The sequence below is a fragment of the Podarcis liolepis genome, assembly GCF_965112155.1.
Source record: "Podarcis liolepis genome assembly, chromosome: 4".
NCBI classification, from domain to species: Eukaryota; Metazoa; Chordata; class Lepidosauria; order Squamata; family Lacertidae; genus Podarcis; species Podarcis liolepis.
In genome coordinates, this window is record NC_139558.1 from 51,344,116 (window position 1) to 51,365,049 (window position 20,934).

Below are 20,934 nucleotides of genomic sequence, written 5' to 3' on the forward strand. Positions count from 1 at the left end.
GGCCTGGTGAAACTGGCAAATTTGCACAATTTCTCTAAAATTTAGTGTAACAGTAGCATCTGTGTTCCTGAATGCTAATTTAAAAAAAAAAAATCCTCCCATGAATGTGGAAATAAACTATGGATCTCTTCCAGATTTTTGGTTTACGCCTAGAGCATTGACAACAGCATTTTTAGCTCTCCTCTGGATTATTTGCATTAATGAAGTCTCAGAAATGAAAATATTTTCATTGCCAACACACTAAACACAGAACCTGCTAAAACATCCCTGAACTATTCTAATTAGCCATCATAATTTCTTCTGAAATGTGTAGAAGCATTAAACAGAAACCCACTACACAGTGAACACATCAGTGCTTGCAGAAAGAAAATGCATTGCATTAAGTGGATTTTAGAAGGGTGGTTTTTACTACTCCTGCAGTTCGGAAACTGAAAAACTGAGCAACCATGATAATACTGAATTTTCATCTGTTTTCAAATCCTAGACAGCCTACATTAAGTATGTTGGATTAATATCAGCTGATAAAGTAGATAAAGTAATATGAAGTAAATCTGGAAGTGAGTGTTCCGGTTTGCAAACGCTCTTTGGAGCCCGAACGTCCGACACGGCTTCCACAACTTCCGGTTGGTTGCAAGAGCTTCCTGCAGCCAATCGGAAGCTGCGCCTTGGTTTCTGAACGTTTTGGAAGTTGAATGGACTTTCAGAACAGATTCCGTTTGATTTCCGAGGGACTACTGTATTTTTTTGAGAATATAGTACCTGTCTAAAGTGGAATGCACTCCACAGGAAGGCTCATCTGGCGCCTTTGTTACATATCTTTAGGCACCAGACAAAAATATTCCTCTTCTCCCAGGCCTTTGGCTAATTAAACAATCTATGGCATTTTAAACTGTGTGTGTGTGTGCATGTGTTGTTTTTGTTTGTTATTATGGTTTGTATTTTTTTTTGGGGGGGGGGAGTTATATTGTAAATTGCCCTGTGATCTTTGGATGAAGTGCAATATAGAAATTTAGTAAATAATAATAGCAGCATTGCAGCTTTAACCCATGGTAACTAATACAGTACATGACTAAGTTTATCTCAAAGGGGAAGTTTTCACATCCCGTTTCAGACATGTGATCAGGTTCCAGGAAGACAAAGCTATCGCTGCTGCCCATCACACATTGCTGCTGAGCTACCTTCCTGCTGGGTATCAGGGAAAAAATTCTCTTGCTAATAGTAGGAATAGCTGAAGAATAAAACAGACCAGGAGGACAACAAAACTATTTAGATGTCATTTTTAAAAGGCTGGGTGGCTATTTTACCACCATAAGTGACCTAGACCTCCATCATATTGTCATTCTTTCCACATAATCAGTTTTATTCCCCAGCATATTACACAATAGTTTATAATGTCACAAAAATCTTTGCCTTTTAACTTTTGAGTTCACTTAAAATTCTCCCTGTTAGAACTGCAAATATGCTATTTTATCTGAACAAACATAAGCAAAATGTTCTCCCAAAGCATGCACTTTACTTCTTTAAGCTGGTCTTCACTATTTTGTGAATGGTTGACATCTTCATAACTTGATCTGATGAAGTTTTACCCATACCTGTTGCCAATTAACTTCTGAAGGGTCTGTCAAGTTAAGATGAGTATCTTGTCCATGACAAATTGTATCCAAGAAATTAATTTTGTCCAAACACATCAAACTGTGGTTGAGGGCCATTATTAAAATTATTATTCCAAATTCCCATCCTTTTCAGAGAGGACTTTCAGCTTCCCCTTTACACTCTCCACGCTCCTTTCTTTTCAAGTTATTACAAGGGCTTACTGAATGGCAACAAAGAACTGAATAATTTCCAGAAACAGATGTTCTTTCATACTTCCAGTACAAAACAACAACAAAAATTCCACACATAGGCAAGGTATTGAATTACACAATAAAAATCTCTACAACTAAAAGTATATAATCACAATAGTCATACATTTTCTACCCAGAACACATTGGCTACTGAAATTCTGCCTCATGGGGTATGTTTAAATCTAGGTCAGGTTAGCTTAGGTTAAAACTGAGAGAAGATTCATTTTTGGCTCACCTCCAAATCAGCCTGTCCTGTCCTGGTAGATTATGTTACTTGACTCTCATTTGTAAAGCAGCTTCCTAGTTTGCATGATCGATTAATTGCACCAAATGATCTCCATGTGGTGTATTTGTACATGTTCGCAAAGATAGAAAGCACTAATGAATTTCTTTGGATAAGCAAGGCAGACTTGGGGATTTTTTAATGCAACTCTGTAGATACTTTTTGGAGCTCTGTCAAGAAGTAGTTCCTTCTGAGTGTTCCCACAAATACACTGTTTCAGTCCATTTCACTCAAGCCCAGTGGTTTGATAACAGGAAAAGCTCTACTTTTCTTCCCCAGGCAGCAAACAGAACTCTAGTCTCCTAGCTGTAAGAAACATCATCCATCTGGTTGATGCAACATGGGAGGCAGCTGGCTAAACCTTCCGTGTTCTAGACCCCTCTGAACTCATATATGGTTTTGCCCTGTAAATGAACTTATCCCAAGACAATCATGCCCAAATAATCAAAGGCAAAGTCCCAGCCTGTCTTGGATTACAATCCAGGCACCTTGCAGTGTACTCCATAGGCTTGTGATGAGGTTCAGGCTATGTCCTCAGGAGAAGAACCATGATTACCTTATTCAGAGTTCCCCCAGCCAGAGGGCATGGCTCTGCCACTAACTCAAGGATAAGTCCCTCTATCTCCCCAGCCGTGTAGAAATCAAAGGCTACAAAACAAAGTGAGGGCCCTTTAACCAGCCAGTCAGCTCCTCCAGAGAGACAGAGCCTACTTGCTACAGGACTGGTCAGCCTACATAAGACTTCAGTTGGCTCCAGCTCCCTGGAGGGACAATTATCTCTCATAACTGTTTTAGCAGGGGCCCTTGGAATTGGCCAAGGTCCTGTTGCTTGACTGGAAACTGCTGGCCTCCCCTGTGAGCCTGAAGATCTCAAAGAACTAGATGCAACCTTTTATGACCCTGACTCTTGGACCTTGCACTGTACAGTAGATGCCTCTGATGAGACGAAAACACAGTTTCTGGTGGGGAGAAACTTTGTTAGCTTATTCAGGACACTTCTGGTTGGAGAACTGAGTCCAGCCATTATTCTTGGACCCAGAGGGTGTCTCCTTTCAGAACCTCTTCTTCCTCAACCTAGCAGAAGTCAAAGACTGTAAAATAAGGTGAGGACCCTTAACAGCTCCTCCAGTAAGCCAAAGCCAGTGACACTGCCAGGGGTGTCAACCTATAAAAGCCTTCAGCTGACTATCTTGCTGCTAGAACAGTGTTTCCCAAACGTTTTTGGGCAACGGCACACCTGTTTACCGGAAAAAAATCTCGCGGCACACCACCATTAAAGCCCCGCCCCGTGACGTCAGCGCGCAGCGTCACGCCGGGAGGGACGCACAAAAGTGAAAGTTTTTTCCCTTCCCCTTGCCGGGGTGGGAGGAGGCAGCAGAGCGAGGGACTGAGGGACGGCGGCAGCTGAGGCGGCGGCGATAGCGGGCGGAGGAGGAGCCGTCGCCGGGAGTTGCTGCTGCTGCTGTTGCTGCTGCTGCCCGGACATGCCGGCCTCCTCCTCCTCCGCTGTCTCGCAAGCAACCCACCCTCCCCCCGCTTCCCCAGACCGTCTCCCCCCCCACCGCCGTGTCCCCTACCTGTGCTGCAGCCCCACTAGCCCCAGCGTGATCACATGGGGCACATCCAGCTCCGTGGGCCACAGGCCGGAGGCGATGCACCCGAACACGCCGCACTCCTCCCGAATCCCCAGCTCCTCGAATTCCATGGTGCCCGAGCGAACACGTGTTGTTGTCAGCGCAGCTGCTTCTGTTATTGCCGCTGCTGCCTCCTGCCGCCGCCGCCGCCTGGGTTTGAGGGGGGGGGCGGAGGAGGAGGAGAAGGAGGCGGCGGCCTCAGAGGCGCGAGTTCCTCTCCGCGCCCACCCCTTGCGCCCGCCTCATTTACATGCATACATTACGAAGGGGCGAAATTCCCCGCCTCGGGGCTGCTCCGCGTGGTGGAGTTGGTTTCCCCACCCCAGAGGAGCAGAGCAAGAGAGGTCGCCTTCGGGGCGGGGGGGGGCTACTTTGTATCTGCCTTTGGACACAAGTTAGCTCCCGCTCGCTCTTTCTCTCTCCCCACAAGTTAACTTTGTTTCCCTCTCTCTTTCTCTCCGCGCGCGCGCGCTTCTGAGAGCGAGTTTTGCCCAGTGGCTCCAAGAGTGTAAACGGCTGGCTGAAGTGCTGAGGAGACCGCGAAGGGCGGAGGGAGCTGGGCTTTGCGCGCGACGGAAGGGGTTATTCCCCCCCCCTTATGGAAACGGGGTTTGAGGGAATAAGGGGTAGGGAGGAGACTTCGGTTTTTGCGCGACTGAGCAGGGGAAGGGGGCGTCGGCGGGCGCTCGCCTCAGATTGGAGAAACGCTACCAAAGGGTTGTGAGCGGGGGGGGGTGTTAAAAACATCCCTCCCTCCGTGGGTGGAGGAAAGGGGGCTGGGAGGCAGGATGTGGCCCCGGCAGAGAGTTTTAGGTGGCCCAACCCCTTCCCTTTCCCAATGAGGTGGAAGCATTGGCGGGTTTCTGCAACCGCGCCCCGCCCCCTTCCGCCGTCCGTGCCCCCCCTCCCTTCGTACGCAGCCCCAAAAGTGCCTCCGGACTCCGAACGCGCTTCTTTTTCGGGTCGCTTCCCTCTCGCGCGCTGCTCACTTGGTTTTGTTCTCTCCTAGGCGCCCGACTCGCCCGCCTCCCTCCCACGGCACACCAGCCGGTGTCTCACGGCACACTAGTGTGCCGCGGAACACCGGTTGGGAAACACTGTGCTAGAACAACACCTATATTCCACTTCCTTGTGCTTCACTCAGCATGGCTCATTTGGAGCTATCCAAGGTCCTGGTTTTATGTTTTCTATAGAAGAGAGCTTCTATCTAGATTTTAGCAGCTTGATCTGGCCTCATCTACGGTGAATTGACTTTGTGTACCCTGACTGGTACACAAGCTGTGACTTCCCTAGGCACTATTCATTTCTCCTACAAACATCAAGCACCCACACAAATGGATTCAGATCATTCCTAGTGATCCGACACTGAAGATCTGAAAGTTAAAGGGGTCATAGCTGTTGCCCTCATCAGGCAAACTCTGTGTTTTATATTTTACCACAAATAGAAATATATCTGTTCCTTTCATGCCATGGACTTAAAAATCACCAAACTTGCTGTGGATGCTTTTCGATAGGACCTGTGTACAGGGATAAACATTCAGTTATGTAATGACACACCACAATAGATGCTGTTTGTTCTGATTTTGTAATAGTCTCAATCTTGAACTTTTCTCAATTGCTTCCTCTGGTATCTAGCTGAAAGACTAATGCTCCAAAAGGTGTTAAATTGCCACTTTCTTCCTCCAATTGCTGTTTTCAAATACAACAACCTGAGTACAAAGTAATTGCTGTCCTTGCCACTAGAACCTCTTTTATTATAACAAAAATGGCAACAATTTTATTGCCATGATTTTAGGAATTGAGGACTTTTGAAAAAAAAATGCTATGAAATACTAGAAACAAATGTTTCTGATTTAAAAGAATGGTTCCTTGGATTCTGGAGTGGGGCAATCCTAAATGTTCCTAAGTTATACTCGCATAACTGAGTAAAAGGAAAGGAAAGAATTAGCTGGAGGTGAAAATGATGCATAATTTTCTGAATTACACAAAATAATTGTTTCTTCCTCTGCATTTATGAAATAAATGAGCTTAAATCCCCAGTTGAATGTATTGTGAATGAACAACAGTGGTTGTGAGCTATAGTATAAAAACGTACGTATTTCACCGCACACCCGAGGGGCATTGTTGTCGTTAATTTACTTATTTATTTTGTTTGCACTCTGTTTATACTCTGCAGCTAATTCGTACAACACAAGCATCCAGGGTTGGATTCAAGTGCCAGCATTTCAGCAAGGAACACAGACATGATGTCTCTACAGGTGTGTGTTTCTTTATAGAAGGAATTTGCAGTCCTCCTCTTACAAACAATGACATGTGCTTATTGAGAGAGTTGTTTTGTGTAAATGTGGTCAAGTAGACTATAATTATTTATTGTACTGCCAAAAATATACTTCACTGCAATGAAGATTTTTGCCTGAAAATCTTAATGGGATTAAAATGTGTAATTTCTTTCAGATTCTGACAAATATGTGACAGGTAAAGTAACTATTCTTACATTTGCTGCATAAAGTAAATCAGAAGCACATTTCCCATACAAACCACAATTGACTAATGAGGGACCATTCAGTCTGACATTGTTTGAGGGGAGCGTTATTTGATGATGATTTTGTTAGTTGACAGGTTGAAGTCCTGTCCTCTCCCCCACTTTGTTGGCTGTATATAGTATGGTTTGTATTTCCTTTTATTTTGCAACAAACCAATGGTTATGAGAAAATACAACTAAAGTCATACCTTTTGTAGGGTTTAGAGCAGGCACAGGCAAACTTGGCCCTCCAGATGTTTTGGGACTACAACTCCCATCATCCCTAGCCAACAGGGCCAGTGGTCAGGGATGATGGGAGTTGTAGTACCAAAACATCTGGAGGGCCAAGTTTGCCTATGCCTGGTGTTCAGAGACTGTGCACACAGTCAGATATGCATGTAGATCCCATTGTAGGTGGGACTTCAAAAAACAGGGAGGTGGGAGTGGGGGGGGGGGCAGATGCGATTCCCTCCATGTTTACATTTCTACACTTTTACTAGCTTTGCAAGGCACACACATCTATTCAATACTTGTCAGTTTGCAAGACCAGTGGGGAACAGTAAATCCTGCTGTGTACCTAAGAAACAGGCCTCTTTCTTCACTTTCTTCTGCATCACAGAGTAGCTTTCATTCACTCCAGGGCAATGCAAAGTATGTCCTTAAGAAACCTACCATGGTGGAGGCGAAGTCCTTCCCCACCATCCCATTCCCATCAACTCCAGCCCCATCAGTCCCACTTGGAAGGGAGAAGCGGGATGCAGTTCATTCAGAAGGGCTAGAGCCAGAGTCTAGGCCACAATTAGTAAAATAGCAGAAGAGCTGCCCATAGGGGAGCTAAGGCAAGGAACAAGAGACTGGGCAGGATAGATGCTGCACTTGCAAGAGAGAAGTTGAGGGTTGTTGTGGGAGACTCTGCAGTCCTACCCCTTCTTAAATATTAGTGGAGACTCAAGATCATGGGTAGGCAAACTAAGGCCTGGAGGCCAGATCCAGCCCAATCGCCTTCTAAATCCGGCCCACAGACGGTCCGGGAATCAGCATGTTTGTACATGAATAAAATGTGTCCTTTTATTTAAAATGCATCTCTGGGTTATTTGTGGGGCATAGGAATTCGTTACCCCCCCCCAAAAAAAATAGTTTGGCCCCCCACAAGGTCTGAGGGACAGTGAACCAGCCTCCTGCTGAAAAAGTTTGCTCAAGATCATGGCAGGGCCTATGTAAAGTCTTATCTTCAGGAGTAGGGCTAGGTGAAGGAGGTCCTCATACTTTGAGGCAACTATAGAATAATAGAATAGAATAGAATGCAGTGGTACCTCAGGTTAAGTACTTAATTCGTTCCAGAGGTCCGTACTTAACATGAAACTGTTCTTAACCTGAAGCACCAATTTAGCTAATGGGGCCTCCTGCTGCTGCTGAGCTGCCGGAGCACGATTTCTGTTCTCACCCTGAAGCAAAGTTCTTAACCTGAAGCACTATTTCTGGGTTAGCAGAGTCTGTGACCTGAAGCGTATGTAACCTGAAGCTTATGTAACCCGAGGTACCATTGTTACAGTATTGTGAAGTTGAAAGGGACCCGTAGGATCATCTAGTCCAACCCCCTGCAATTCAGGAATCTTTTGTCCAATGTAGGGTTCAAACCCACAAACCCATGTAGCACAATGTGTCTATTTGCACATGCCTGAAATGCACCTGAGCAGGCACCTGTGAAATAGCCCTCGTTCCATCTCTCCCTGATAGAGCATGATGTCCAATTAAGTCACTGACTCACAGTTTTTACAGGTCAGGTGCTAAAAATACCATGTGCCCCTTTTACCAAAGAAAAATAATTTTCTTAGACAAGGTGCATCTATGTGGTTTTTGCTGGAACAATAAGAAGAAAAAACAATTAAACTAATCAAGTGCCATTCAGAAAGGGTGGCTTTAAAATTGTGTCTCTGTACTGGGTTTCTACTTCCTGCAGTTAGTTCAGACTAGCTGCTTATTTCCCTTTTTAAAATGGGGGTATACGACACGAATACTTCTGCTGTGTTTGAAAACGCAGGCTCCAAGGTGACTTGTGGATTACGTAATTCACATGCTTTTTACAGAATAGAACTCTGCATCTTTCCCCCAGCAATGATTTCGGTCCTTAATATTCCCCATTCTTTTTCTTTCTCATCTTAGCAACAGCCACAGTGCAGCCAATCCAACATCTGCTTCCTCGCTGCTCAAGCATCACAATCCGAGGTTACTATCGTGCATTGACCGACAGTAACCGAGCATGAGTGAGAGAGAGCTGGCTCATGCGGCGCCTCTGCTGCAATGCACCTGCTATGATAAGGACAGGCTTTTCTTGACTCCTCTAACCAGGATCAGCAAATAATTTAGAGCAAATCCTATTTTTGATCATTTGCATCTTTAAAAGGCTCAGGGTATAGATTCTTGCAGAACAAAATATGTACTTGTTTCAATGAATGTGTCAGAATGAATTTGTAACAGTACCTCTAAACCAAACAAAACACCACACAGAAAAACCGGGTGAGTTTAAACTGGATTTTGTCAACAACTCCATTGTGAAGTCTGCTTTCCCCAACTGTTTTTAAACACTGTTTTCAGGTTTTAAGATATTTTAGCTAAGACGCAAGATGTAAATTACCTGATGGCATTAATTTCAAACATTGATTTTGGGAAGGTTTTAACAGTTTGGTGGCCAGCCAAAATTTGTGCTCCTTCATATCCGATAGGGAGCAAGTTTTGATTAAATGTGATTGAATTTATATTTTTATCTATATGTCGTCTTCTTTTGCAATCACTCATAGCTGAGTAAGATTGTCTTCTATGAATATGATCTTAACAGTGTGTCCATAGGTGACTGTGGAGGCCAATTCTGGATCTCTATGTACTTCCTACTAATATAAACAAAAACAAGAGAAGAATGTTTCAGAATCATCTTCTCAGAGGTTGCTGTATTGAAGGAGGGAAAAGTTAAGTATTGTCATTTCAGTGGGGCTGAATGCATACGAAACATTCCAGTGGATTGTACTAGAAGCATTCTATCAACCACCAAATAAGACTGGTTCAGACATTCTGTTGTGAGGTGAATATCTGAGATTTTACAGGCATAACCCAGGCCTAAAAATGTAATGTGTGAACATGTTTGGAAATGTGTACAAAAATGGTACTCTCCTCAGAAATCCATGATTAATTTGTGGTCAAGTCATGAACCAATACCTGCATAGTTAGCATCCTTGTATAAAATGCCCTAAAACTCGTTGCCTCATTACAACCATCACCACTACAGTGTTCTCAGGGAACATCACTATCTGCCTCCCAGTTGTAGGCTAACCAACACAGGTAATAGGGATTTAAATCTTTTTCTTCCACATATAAACTCAATTCTCATTCCTCTGCCTCCATTGAAATATCAAACAAATTATGGTGGTTTTATCATGGTTTTATTACTTTTCTGTATTAACACTATCACACAATCCAAAAGGCATATTGTTAAATATGCAAGAAAGATAATGAGGGGTGTTAAGTAAAACCAAATCAAAAGAAACATACTGTATAAGAATATGTATCTCAGCAACAGAGAATTTTTCTTTTGTGAAAGCACCACTATACACTATCCTAATAAATATTAAACTGATTATTGCATCAGTATAAGCAATACAAGACAGTGAATTTGTCTGCGGCTTCAACGTTTTGGAAAATGGGCCCCTAGGGCCGCTAGACAGAATGGTGGTGCGTGGAACAAGATAAACCCGAGCACATCCTGTGCCAGTTCTGCCTATTTATCTCAGTCTTCAGCTGCTCCCTGTGACAGTTACACTACTATTGAAAAGCAGAATTTAAATCCTCTAGGAATGATATAGTTGTGAGACTGAACTTTTGCGAGGAAATAATTTAAAATATGCTTAAAATATATGATTATATTGCAATATGATGAAAGTTAAATTCAATATTCCTTCTCAGCGAGACACAAACCAATGATCAGGAAGGGATTCCTTCATCTTGAACGACTCACAATTCACCCCATCTCCAATTGCCACTTTAAATCTTGAGGACTCAGGAAGGAACAGAGGAAGCTGCTTTATGCAGAGTCAGGTCACTGGTCCATCTTGCTCAGTATTGTTTACACCAACCAAAAGCTGCTCTCCAGAGTTTTGGACATTGAACATTCCCCAGCCCTCCCTGAAGATGGCAGGAATTGAACATGGGGTCTTCTGCACGCGAAGCAGACGGTCTATCCCTGAAGTCATCTTGAAGTGGAACTTCCTTTAGAAAACTAAACCTCTGGTGGAAATGGCCTGTCAAATGGATGGATCTACAGTACCAGCCATTTCATTAATAATGAAAGCAATAGATTCCTTTTCAGGCTTTCCTTTTCAAATCAAGGTACATTAGGGGGAAGTTGGCCCCGTGCCACAATGAGCATGCTTATGCTGGATTCTTTAATGGTGTATTCCACCTACTTGACTGAGCCTCTTTTGCAACTAATGCACCTCCATGTCCTCACCCCACTTTAAGGTTACACACATTCACCCCAAACACATCAATAAAGCTGAAATTAGGTACCACAGGATGAATAAGACTTCTGTATTCACTTATACAAAAGCAAAGCACTTCTTGAACTGAATGGGAATAAGGGATTCATGATCTCCTTTGAATTATTATTACTGGAGGGACTTTTTCAGCAATGCCATCATATGTGTCTTATGTCACCCTGGTTTTGCATCCTATATGAAGATAGATACAGGGATGTGGTTTGCTTTTGTTAAGATGTCTCAAATCATCAAGCCAGAAAGACATGGATGTCACTCCCTGCCCTCCACAAGACTGCATGTGGGAACACATATTTCTTATAGATGACTGGGTGGCAGAGGATGGAGTCAGAACCAAGGATACAAAGACATATTCATCACAGTATCAACTGTTAAGCCTATACAGTAGTAGGCTTCCTTGTTGAACTTCTGGATGAGCATATTATGTACATGCTGGTAGCAAGGCGGCAACAGGTATTTTCTTGCCAAAGGCTGGTGTTATTCTAGTCCTCTGCTTATGGGAAAGCAAGTTAATGGAACAAGATAAGAAAAGTATTTATGACCCCAACTGAAGTTACCAGAGACATACTATTCCTCTGACAGAAGAGAGCAGAATTGCCATGTTTGGTCTAGGAAATGTAAAAATCATTCAAGAAGTTATTTGGCGCAAGCCCTATTAAAATGTTGTGTTATCCTGCTCTCATTCCCTTTAAGGGGGCTTACAAATGACAACTTCCTGGTAGAACAGACCTTATGGTTTTGAGTAGGAACGATTTACCAAATGTAGTTTTCCATTAAGTCTGGAATATCCTGCCAAGTAGTACAGAGAATTTCACTACATGTCCACACATGATCATAAATATGTGGTCAGAGTAAAGTGGTCAAGGTTTCCTCATCACACAGCAGGACACTGCAAACTACCTTACTGAATGGTCGTAGACACCATTATAAGTTATATTTTGATGATAAAAGTTGCCTGTGTTCATCCTTTTCACTGCATGAGTTGTCAGGCATTACATTATGTTTCAATGTTTGCTCCATTACATGTAACTAAGGAACAACTAAAGTGCCATTAGAAATCTTGCAGACACAGACACAAACTAGAGTTAGTTCTTAACTAAAAAACAACAACCCCATCTTAATCTCAATATGGTAATTCTGGTGCACATGCAGTGATGTCAATATACGCACAGAGCTATGTAAGAACAAATACAGCTCATCTCTTTAGCACTCTTCACATCTGTTCACAGAATATGCTAAAAATGAACCTGATGGGGCACGTCCTCCTTCTTTGAGTTCCATCAGTCTCTCATGGAACCTGAATCATGGCCAGCACTTTAACTTGAGGCAGAAATTAATATGTTCAGAGCTTCCAGCATCACACTTCATTATTTCTTTATTTAATTTATATACCACCCTTCATCCAGCTTGTGACTTAATAAATGTAAGTTATCATCTTCACAAAGAACTTAATTTGAAACACACTGCACAATGCCCCCTCTAACTGTAGCTGCAGCTTTTCGTCTTCTGTCCATACCCCTTCTGTGCGAAGGGACAGTCACTTGTCTTTTGTTTTTTAACAGCAAGAGAAGCTGGCTATTGATTCATTTTATGTGATATTTCTATGTGACCTGGCTATATAGCCTCAACAAATCCAGTTTCTATTTTTTTTATGTGCCAATAAAAGCTTTATGTGGAAAACTCCTAAATTAAATTTCCTGTCTAGATTCGGGCAGTTAAAAATGTACTGCAGTTGACAGGAAGACAATGCATTCTGAAATTCAAGAACTAGTTTGTATCAATGCACTTCTTTCCGAGAAATCTGTAATAAATAAAGAAATCCGTCCCATCCTCTGGCAAAAAATTGAGCAGGGTAGGTGCAAATATATAGTATATGGTCATATATTTTCTCTCTCAATGCAAATCAGATTTTAAGAAAACAGCTATTTTTCAAAACGTGAAGCTTGGACATTAAATATTCATTTGGGTATCTAGCTTCATATTTGAAGTAGTTTAGAGCAGCGTTTTCCAACCGGGGGCCCCCAAGGGGGTGACAGGTGAAAATTGCATTAATGGGAGGGCAACAGCTTGAGGCTAGGGGGCCACAGAGGGAAGTAAGAAGTGAAGGGGGGGGGAATCAATTTTGTTTTTTTAAAAAACCCCTGATCAGCTGGCTATCCACTTGGCCAGTCACAAGTGGGTAAGGGAGTGGCTCGCCAGGGCCAAGTGCTCCTTTTTGCCACGTGTGTATTCTTGGAGCAGTCCTGGTTTGTTTCTGGTGTGAGAGGGCGATCACTGATGTTCCTGTTTTGACTAGTAGAGCCCACAATCCAGAACCCCCAGGTCAGGTAAGTGCGGTGATGGGGTGGCAATGAGTAGGGCTCCAACATTTCTCCAATGAAAACAGGGACATCCTAAGTAAAAGAGGGAGAATCCACGATCAAATGAAAAACCAGGACAGCCTCACTAAATCAGGGACATCCCTGGAAAATAGGGACACTTGGAGGGTCTGGACTCACTAAACAATTCATCCAGCATGCTGAGTTTCTCTTAACTAGCTGTGTGTGGAAAAGGGGGCGGGGAACAGTACTTAAAACAAACTAGAAGAATTTCTACTTTTATTTTCCCACAAACTAGCAGTTGATGAATCAAGGGCAGAATTTTCTGTGCACATTCAAACAAACATTGGTAATTACACATCTAAAATAGATCAAGTCAAAGGTAACACAATTGGCAACCTGCAGTCATGCCAGTTTAGACAATAGAAGACAATCCCATGTGGAACTGTAATTACTTCATTAAAACATGTGACACCAGCCTCAAGAGCTGCATTTCTCTCTCGGGTAATTTTCTCTTCGGAAGTATTTGCTGCTGGGAATCCCACATACGTCCTCTAGTCCTTTCATGGAGGACACACATCACTTGAAGAAAACAAGACTTCAAACTAAGTGTATATTTGACTTATTCTGCTGTTGGTGCTTGCAGAAAACCATAATGGTATCTGCCAAATGTTATCATTCTGACTGACAGCATTTTTCATTCTGTGTTGACAAAATACTAGCGCACAAGTCAGTGTTGTTAGAAGCCATGTAACTTACTACAGATCTTGAATTACAGAACAGATGGGACAGTGCTCCTCCATCTTTGTTGTATGCAGAGGGGGCACCCTGGATCTGGGCCCAAACTACTATATCCATTGTTACAGGTTCTAGGTTATGTATCAAGCAGAAAATGCTCCTCTGTCCATGCTCTAATTAAGGGAGTGTTTTGAGTCAGTATTACCCCAAGCCAGAACTGATCTTCTGATGGGATTTTAGTTTTGCATAGACCGAAGAAAGGAAAAGTCACAGTCAGCACAAAAAGACTTTTTAACAATCAACACTGGTTTTTTCCAATAGTCTGAAAAAGTTTTCTTCATAAACTTGGTCATAGTAAGAAAGAAAAAAAGTGCTCTGGGCAACTTTGATAAGAACTCCCTGTCCCTGAGTGCCTTCCGGGTGTTAAAGCCCGATTAGAAGTCCTGTTGATCTTTCACTAGAAGCTTTGTCAGACACCTCCGTAGAACTGCGAAGTCCCCAAATTAAGAAGACATTACTAGTTTATTGGGGGTTTGGGCTGTTTTATAGACTGCAACAACCTTCTTCTTAAAACAAATCTTCACAAATGTGACATTATTAGATGATATTTAAACAATACTTAAAGTGCAGCAGTTATAGACAAATGTAACATTTCTATAGGTTATCAGGCCCTAATGCAGATCATAGCTGATTCCATTCAAAGAAACATGGCAAGTAATGAGCAAAATATTTATATTTTATTTCTGAAATAGCACAGCTAAGCCTTATGACTTACAACTTTTCATTTCTGGGGTCTGTTTGTTTGTCACAGCAATAAACACATTCGGTTAGGTTATATAACTAGTAGTAGCACTCAGTCATTCACAGTTGGGCCCTGATACTATTTCTTTTTTTCCTCCTTGGTTCACGAGACCCATTTCCGGTTGGGAGACAGCTGTTTTATTTATCATACTCATCTGTGAGCCTTTGTTTCCCCTCACATTTAAGTACAAGTTGCCCCCAATTTTATCATTTCAGCAGATATGAACACTAGCCATTTTATATATAAAAAGATACAATAAAATGAAATCTTCCCCCAAAATTATGAATCAGATTCATTCGAGTTTTTCTGATGACAGTGTTTAAAATGTAATAAAGAATGGTCCTCCACCAGTAAAAGCACATGAAATGAACTTAGGAACATAGAAAGTTGCCTTATACAGAGTCAGACCACTGTGGTTCATTTTGCACTTCATCCTGCCACACCGCTATAGAGCAATAAATCCATCCACACAGCTAGGAACTATGTAAACCCTGTGATGTTTAGGTTTTCTTGATTCCTTTATTGAGAAAGGAACTTGAAACAAACACAGGGGTCTCATTTGATCCAAGAAAAGTCTCATGTTTGACATGTTTGGCTTGAATTTGGAGACATGAGCACCTATTGCATGTGCTGAACATAAAGGCTTTGCAGTGAATCAGCACACTGCAGACAACCAAGAGAACCAATATATGTTTGCCCTTGACTTCATTAGATTTATTCATGAGTAAGCAGTTTGGGCATAGAAACACACTGAAGGCCAAGGAGTGTTATGCTATCTAAGATGCATATTTATTCCTTTAAAACAACATCACACATTTCACATTGTTGGAACTACAGATCAGTAAGGCATTTTGCTGTTCAAAGCAAGCAAGATGGCATCCCCCTTCCCCTGCCAACTGGACTAACAGATGAATCACTCACGAAGAGATAGCACCCTCCAACACACATGAAGGCAAACAGTTGGCTTGGCCAGCTTCAATACCTCCAACATCTCACCATTACTTGCTTTCCTGAGCTTCTGGTGCCTAAGACAGCTGTCTCTGCCTAATGTGTACAAATGTGCCATGGTACCTCCATGCTCTGTCAGCTTCCAGTTTAGATCACTGCAATGTGCTCAACACATGGAGTTGCCCTTGTTGACTCAAAAACTTCAACTGGTCAAAAATGCAGTGGCCAGATTATTAGCTGGGGTTGCCTTTAGCACTCATATAACCCTGCATATAGCACTCATATAAAACAGCTACAGTGGCTGCCAGTTTGTTTCTGGGCCCAATTAAAAGATGCTCACACTAGTGTTTAAAGCCCTAAAGTGACTTGGGCCCCAAATTTCTGAGAGGCTGCCTCCTTTCCTACAGTACCTATTGGGTGTTAAGAGCAGCAGAGCAGGGAATCTCTGAGTAGTTCTGCTGTCCTCAGAAGTTCATGGAAGTGGCTTGGGAGGGAGCATTCTCCAAGGCAGCCCCTAAATTGCCCACCTGGCTCTGACCACCTACTCAATAGTGACTGAAGACGCACCTTTTTACCCTGATCTTTGCCACTTGAGACGTTTCTGTTCAGTAGCCACCCTGTTCCTAAAATTGTAATTTAGTTTTAACTGTTTTTAATACTGAATTGTAAATTGTTGTAACCCACCATGGAACTTCCTAGTGAAGTATAAATAAATGTGATGGTAGTGGTGGTGATGATGATAGGGCAGGCTCTGCTAAGACACCTCCTTCCTTGGAGGTTTTTAACCAAAGGTTAGATGGCCATCTGTCATGGATGCTTTAGCTGAAATTCCTGCATTGCAAGGGGTTGGACTAGATGACCCTTGGATCCCTTCCAACTCTTAAGATTCTATGAACAAGAACTTATTTGGAAGTGGTGAGCATCTAAATTCAATCCATCCTTTATCAAAGGATCCATCCCAATTTATTGAGCCATCTGATTGAGCAATTTCCTTTGTCTTCTTGTTTCTCCTTCTTCAAGCACACTTTCACAACTAACCAAAGGAATCCAATGCATAATGACTTCTCTATTGGCAAGATTCACCACCAAAGGTGGACAATGAGCTTAGCTCCTCTAGAAACTGAACCCAATATTCAGCAAGACACTGGGGGCAGTGGTTGTCAGACTGACAACCAAGAAGAGGGGCACAACTTGCCCATTAGTCCTTTTAAAAAAATCATTTATATTTAGTATACATTAAGTCCATGTAGACAAACAAGAAAGCAAGCATGACTACAGCAGAAGATTATCGCAATGCCTCAGCAAGACAAAAATAGAAATCTTTAACTTCAGGACATATCACTGACTGCCTTTGCTATCATCTAATTTCCATTGTTCCCCTTCAGGGCCATGTCAAGATGAGAACACTTGCTTCCCTTCCAACAAGAACAGAACAGGAAATTTTCTCACAGACTTACCCTTCTTCCTCCACCATGGTCCTTCTTGGATCGAGTAAGAGAGTTCTTTAAACTCAATGTTCACAGCCGGTCTCCGCGGAAGGTAGGAGAAGCGATGGGCTTCTGTCAATGCATTGTCCACCTTTTTTAAATGGCCATTGAGTAGGTGGACTTCTTGGGTGTCGGTTCCATTGGAGACCACTTCATCTACTGAAACGCATACAGACTTTGGTTCAGGCATAGCAGATGCAGAATTGCTGGCATTCTGGAATACAAGAAGGGAGAAAATAGTTTCCACACAGGAAAATGCATCTGCTAGTCATTTGTTCCAACTGTAATGTCAAAGAAGAAGAAGAAGAAGAAGAAACAAGCCTAGGTTCAGCTCTGTTCATGTTACATCTTCACCAGGCTTCACAACCTTCCGCCCTCCAGATGTTTTGAACTACAACTCCCATCAGCACATGCTAGCTGGGGCTGATGGGAGTTGTAGTCCAAAACATCTAGAAGGCACCAGGCTAGAAGAGGCTGATCTACACAATTGCATGATAAAACAACATATAGGGAGAAATGTTCACACTCCAATATTTGACTAGGACAACCCAACAATGACTACATTAACCACTCCCCCCGCCCCCAAGAAGCTATGCTATAAGAAGTGGCTCACACAACATGTTCTTCCTCTTCCCAAGCAGCCCAGGGGATTCCTGTGCTACATTTGTGTGGACAAACATCAACAAGTAAAGCACACAGTGCCAGCTGGTGGGGCAAAGGTAGTAGATCTGGCAAGGAAATCCACCTAGTGCTACTCCTGCAATTGGCTTTAAAAGGCATGGACTTTGCAGAACGATGCAAAAAATTGGGTGCCATAGTGTTTGAATACTCTGCATGGTGTAGCTGCAAGAGATGGTGAGAGATGACCACTGGAACTGGTAGTGCAGAAGACAAGGAGCCAGAGAGGATGACACAGAGACAGTTGATTATCGTTCTCTCCCATCCTCCTCTCTACTATGTTCTACAATGGCAACACTGAGACTAAGGAGGAAGACGCAAACAGCTTGTACTATCCCCTGGACTGATGTATGTAAGAAAGCAGGCAGATGGTGGCTGGCTGAGGTTAGCTGGATAGGGCTCCATTCACTCTCAAGGTCCAAGCCCTGATTTCAAGAGACTTGCTTTAAAAGTATTGAGGATTCACACACTCAAGACACTTTTGATATTTTCTCTTGTTTACTTGTCCATCAGGCATTGTGGTACAAAAAGAGATGCATGGGGCCCAAGACAGAGGCAGATTTAGGGGAGCGCAAGCAGTTCAGTCACACAGGGTGTTGAGCTTTGGGGGGTAATGCAACTATGATGTAGAATGGAAGGCACAGGGCACCACCAAAATTTGAGACCCCGAGGTCTCCCAGTAGGCAAGATAAACACCAGACCTGAGATTTAAAAATGTCAGCTGATGACGTTGACTCAGGGATTCTTCCTGTGGGGATTATTTCCTGCGAGCAAACATCTTCCCACCACTGCCAACTTTTTTGGAATTTGGTAAGATGAGAAATGGCATCAAATGATTTGAAATAATAGTTGATCTTATCCCGGTAAGATTCAAGACTGTCCTAGTTTATAATTTAGTGGAGAGCAGAAATGCATAGAGGAAAACAAATACCTCAATCTCAGATATGCTTCTCTTTCTGAATGAGCCAAGTCACTTAATATTTTATAACACTTAATATTTACAACAAATTACAAATAATGTATGTCTAGTACAGATGCCTTGCAGCAGACTTAGGTTCTGAAATCCAGTTTATGTAACCTATTTCCTCTGCTGTAAAGCTGCATCATTTTCCTGTGGGGTTCTACATTCCCATTTCACTTTTGAAGATTTTTAATTACATCATGTTACACAACCAGAAGCTGAGAAATAAATTTGTTGCGTTCCCTTGCAAAAAGAGAAGGACACTGACGGGGGGGGGGGGACAACTTGCATCCTTCACCCATGAAACTTACTTTTGAGAAACCCCACTATTTGGCTCCAAGTTTACACAAAATCCATTATATAATGAGCTGGAAAGGTTATCTGCGCCTCAGTAAATCTGTTTCCAAATCATAGGATGCAGTCGCGAAAAGTCTGAGCATGCTCAGAAAACCCATCTCATTTCCCCCCTCCCCTCCTCCAGCTCCATCTTTTTTTATAAGCTCGCGGCAGAGAGGTAACTTTCGGTCAAACCCAGATGACTTCAAATCCAGAATGATGTACATGACAAAAACAAAATAAACCCCGCAGTTCTAACCAGCCTGTACCTGCAAGATGACAACATTGAAGCCACAGCAACTAACAGCCCCCAAAGGGAAGAGAAATTGTCACTGAAGCTTGCGGCGAAAGATGCATACAAGTAAGTTGCCACGCTATACAAAAAAACAACCTCCGCAGGTCAACTGTCTATAAATATAGAAATAAACCCCACCAGAGGCATCCATTCGAAACGGAAAGAAATAAAACAACAGAGAGATTTCTTACCAAAGCAAAGGAAATGCTGAAGCTGCCAATCAAGATTGGTTAATTCCTGAGAAACCAAACTCCAGGTCCCCTTTTCCTTCCCATTCGGTGGATCAACACGCAACTAATTAAAGCGAGGGTTGATCCACCCCAGCAAAGCTCCGATTAAAAGAGGCAACCACTGACCCAGCTTTAGCGCCGGCTCTGGGTCACTTTTGCAGAAGTGTCCCTCCTCCTCCTCGTCGTCCCCCCGCCCCCTCCGCTCTAGCTGTGATGAATTAACTCGTCGCTTTTGACCCGCTGGGTATTATCTCCTTCGCTCTTTGAGCGTTTCTAGCCGGCCAACAGCTGGGCTACGTTTGATCTAGATAATGGGTTGCTCTTGGCCCCCGTTTCGTTTGTTTTCAACACAACAACACATAGAGCAAGCCACCAGCCCCCAAGGCGAGAGCGACGTCAAAGACAGACATACTGTAACAGTTCGAGTATGGGGGATTTGGGGGGGGGGGTGCTGTCCCTTCAAAGTCGCATACTAAGCTCAGGTTCTCCGATTCCACCTCCTTGCCTTCACACACACACACACACACACACACGACTCTCCCCGTCTTGTCCATGGGTCATTCAGAGCAGATGGTATATGCAAGCAAGTCAAGGGTCCTGTCATGGCCGGGGAAGGGGCGCAGGGTCAAGATCGCTCTGCGCAGCTGTGCTTGTCCCAATCCTACGGAAGCAAAGGGGCGCCCAACTTACCAAAGCGGTGCCCACTGAGAAAGCGGCCATCAGGCATGCCATGTGCCCCCGGAGGCTGCAACCAGCGCAGGAGAAAAGATCAGCAGCAGGAGGAGAAGCACACACAAAACAAACCGCAAAAAACAAGAAGAGAGGAGGAGATCCAGAGCAACTGCAGCAGCCTGAGAGCGAGGCGTCGCGGCTGGGGCAAAATCGACTGGAAGCAGCACCTAAAAGAAAGGAGGGAAGCACGAAAGAGAGAGAGAGGAGGCGGGGCCTCTCTGGGTACCGGCTGCTTGTTTACTTAGCCTGCCCTCTCTCGGCGTCCCACTGGCGCTCCCTCGGCTCTCCCTCGTTCCCGATTGGCTGAGGGGCCGCCGGGGGCGTGACTTGTCTCTTGCCCGTAAACGTGCTCTTGTTTTCCTCCTGCCCTGAGCGGCGTTGCGTGGGGTTGCCGGGGCCCTGACGCGCTTCTGGTGCCCCCCTACTTCCTTGACTGCCATTTCCAGACCAGAGATACACGGGCACTTGGGGTGGACAGAAGGATAATAGAATTAGAGAGTGGCAAGGGACCCTCAAGGGCCATCTAGTCCAACCCCCTGCAATGCAGGATTCTCAGGGAAAGTATCCAAGACAGATGGCCATG

General features: G+C 43.6%; 1 protein-coding gene across 3 annotated transcripts in view; it reads right to left on the minus strand.

Moving 5' to 3' along the window:
• ABCG1 (ATP binding cassette subfamily G member 1) overlaps positions 1-20,589 on the minus strand; it is a 49,950-nt gene extending 29,361 nt beyond the window's left edge. Inside the window, exons 1-2 of one of the 3 annotated variants that reach the window (XR_014525465.1) lie at positions 19,581-19,804; positions 17,090-17,333 (exon numbers count right to left, since the gene is read on the minus strand). Coding sequence is in view for 2 of the 3 variants with exons in the window: in XM_083500513.1 (XP_083356639.1) it covers positions 17,090-17,333; positions 20,310-20,351 (286 nt within the window). In the remaining variant the exon portion in view is untranslated. Of the gene's footprint in view, positions 1-17,089; positions 17,334-19,580; positions 19,849-20,309 lie in introns of those variants that run through there. The other 2 variants (XM_083500513.1, XM_083500514.1) reach the window with 2 other exon arrangements.
• Between the last annotated feature and the right edge of the window lie 345 nt (positions 20,590-20,934).